Source organism: Camelina sativa, chromosome 10, assembly GCF_000633955.1.
Source record: "Camelina sativa cultivar DH55 chromosome 10, Cs, whole genome shotgun sequence".
Lineage (NCBI taxonomy): Eukaryota > Viridiplantae > Streptophyta > Magnoliopsida > Brassicales > Brassicaceae > Camelina > Camelina sativa.
The window spans coordinates 23,673,818-23,675,655 of record NC_025694.1 but is presented as its reverse complement, the minus strand read 5'-3'; the positions used below and the strand labels follow the sequence as shown (position 1 = coordinate 23,675,655).

General features: G+C 36.9%; 1 protein-coding gene across 1 annotated transcript in view; it reads right to left on the bottom strand.

Annotated features, from left to right (window-relative positions):
* LOC104719708 (nuclear pore complex protein GP210-like) overlaps window positions 1–1,838 on the bottom strand; it is a gene marked incomplete in the record, with an annotated part of 13,826 nt that overhangs the window by 1,971 nt on the left and 10,017 nt on the right. Inside the window, 9 exon segments of the mRNA XM_010437672.2 lie at window positions 8–224; window positions 338–400; window positions 479–620; window positions 693–800; window positions 905–980; window positions 1,113–1,184; window positions 1,291–1,400; window positions 1,487–1,589; window positions 1,757–1,838. Coding sequence (XP_010435974.1) covers window positions 8–224; window positions 338–400; window positions 479–620; window positions 693–800; window positions 905–980; window positions 1,113–1,184; window positions 1,291–1,400; window positions 1,487–1,589; window positions 1,757–1,838 — 973 coding nt within the window.

Genomic DNA, 1,838 nt, shown 5'->3' with positions numbered 1-1,838 from the left:
TGATAACCTTGTTTGGCCCCGTTACAGAAAACCCTCCAATAAGAAGTGCAGATGCAGACCCCGAAACATGATGAGCTTCTTTGAGTGAAGCACTAATGGAGAAGGACACATGAGGTTTCATGTCTTTTGCTATAGTCATGGAGTGAACCAGATGCTCTGGTGAGTATGGGAAGAAAAGACAATAAGTGTTGCCAGTATCAAGATCCATCCGTGGCTTTGCGTATCTTCAATGCAAGATAAATAAGAGTCAAAGCACGAATGAGCATTTATATATATATATATATATATATGCACACACATAAATTACTGCAAGTATAGTTGAAATAAGCATCAATACCCTATAAACGGAGGGTCTACTTGGCAGTTAAACATGGCCTCAGAGACTGCAAACTTGTTCTCCCTGTTGCAGTTATATCATCATCAGTGACTAGTTTCATTTATAAATGTTTTTACAATGCAACATTAAGAGATTACAGACCTGAATTTAACTGGAAAGTTATACCCTTCTGCAGGGATGTCTACATTTGTCAGTGTTTCTCTTGGAGAGTCAACATTTATGGTGTTTCCAAGTAGCACTGTGACTTTTGTTTGCAATTTCAAACCATGACCTTCAAATGTAACTGTGCAGACGCAACAACGATCAGCAGCAAGATAAAGAATATATCTTATTGAAAAAGCATGAAAATATTTACCATGAGCTGAGCCTTGGCTGATCGCTTTAGCTTGGCCAGATGCCACATTGACGGATAGGACACTTCTGTTTGATGTAACCCATTGACCAGAGATTTGATGATCTGCCCCTAAATCACAGTGCAAGTGTATTAGATTTTAAGAAATCTGTTACTTTTTAACAGAATGGGGCATTCGAATGGCTTTATCATGTAGATTTGATTTGACATTTTACCTGCTATGCTGAAATTTAAGAAATTTCCAGTGTGAATGACCGGGTTTTGAGGACAGATACGCGCCCCAACTGAAACCTGACAAAAGAAAACACCTGTGATATAGCCAATTGCGAAATCATAACAGATGCATAACTACACGACACTAAGTTATTTTTTACAGATAATATTTATAAAGCTAGGTAACTCATTCATGATATTAGTCCTTACCAAAACGTAGTCTGATTTCCTGGTATTACCGCCAATGGAAACCCGAATGAGAGCTTTGCCATGTTTTATTCCCTTCATTATATACAGAAGATAGATTGTACGTCAAAAATCTTAACTTTTTAACTAAGTATGTTATATAAGCACAACATGTCTCAATTGATAATAAGGATCAACACACCTTAATGTAGGCACTTGGTTGGTCATTGACAGTCTTAATAGATACAACATCACGATGATTAGTTTCAACATTGTATGTAGTAACTCCATGTGCTTCGAGAAAATGAATTCCTTTTCAAAACAAAATCAAAGATTAAGGCAACAAAACAAATACACAAAAAAATGAAGCATACACAATAAAAGGGTGAGAGCGTTACCTAAACTGTCAAAGTAATTTATTGGAAGTTCAAGTTCATCGCCAACAGCTAGATCTATCACGTGGAAAGGGATCCCCTCACTCTTCATTCTTATTTGAGCAACCTGACAGAATTCTATGTTACAAACAAAGTAGACAAATAGAAGATAAATGAAGCAAGAAAATCATAGAATAATGAATCGAGTGGCTACGCACTAGAGAAGACAACGATCCTCTACTATAACATTGCCTACTGAAAGATAGTCTAGATACACTTTCACATTTATAATACCTCTGCAACCCTCACACAAGCAGCAATCTCAATCCTTCCACTTGTGCGGTCTTTGGCTTGAATACATGCAACATTGTTGCTA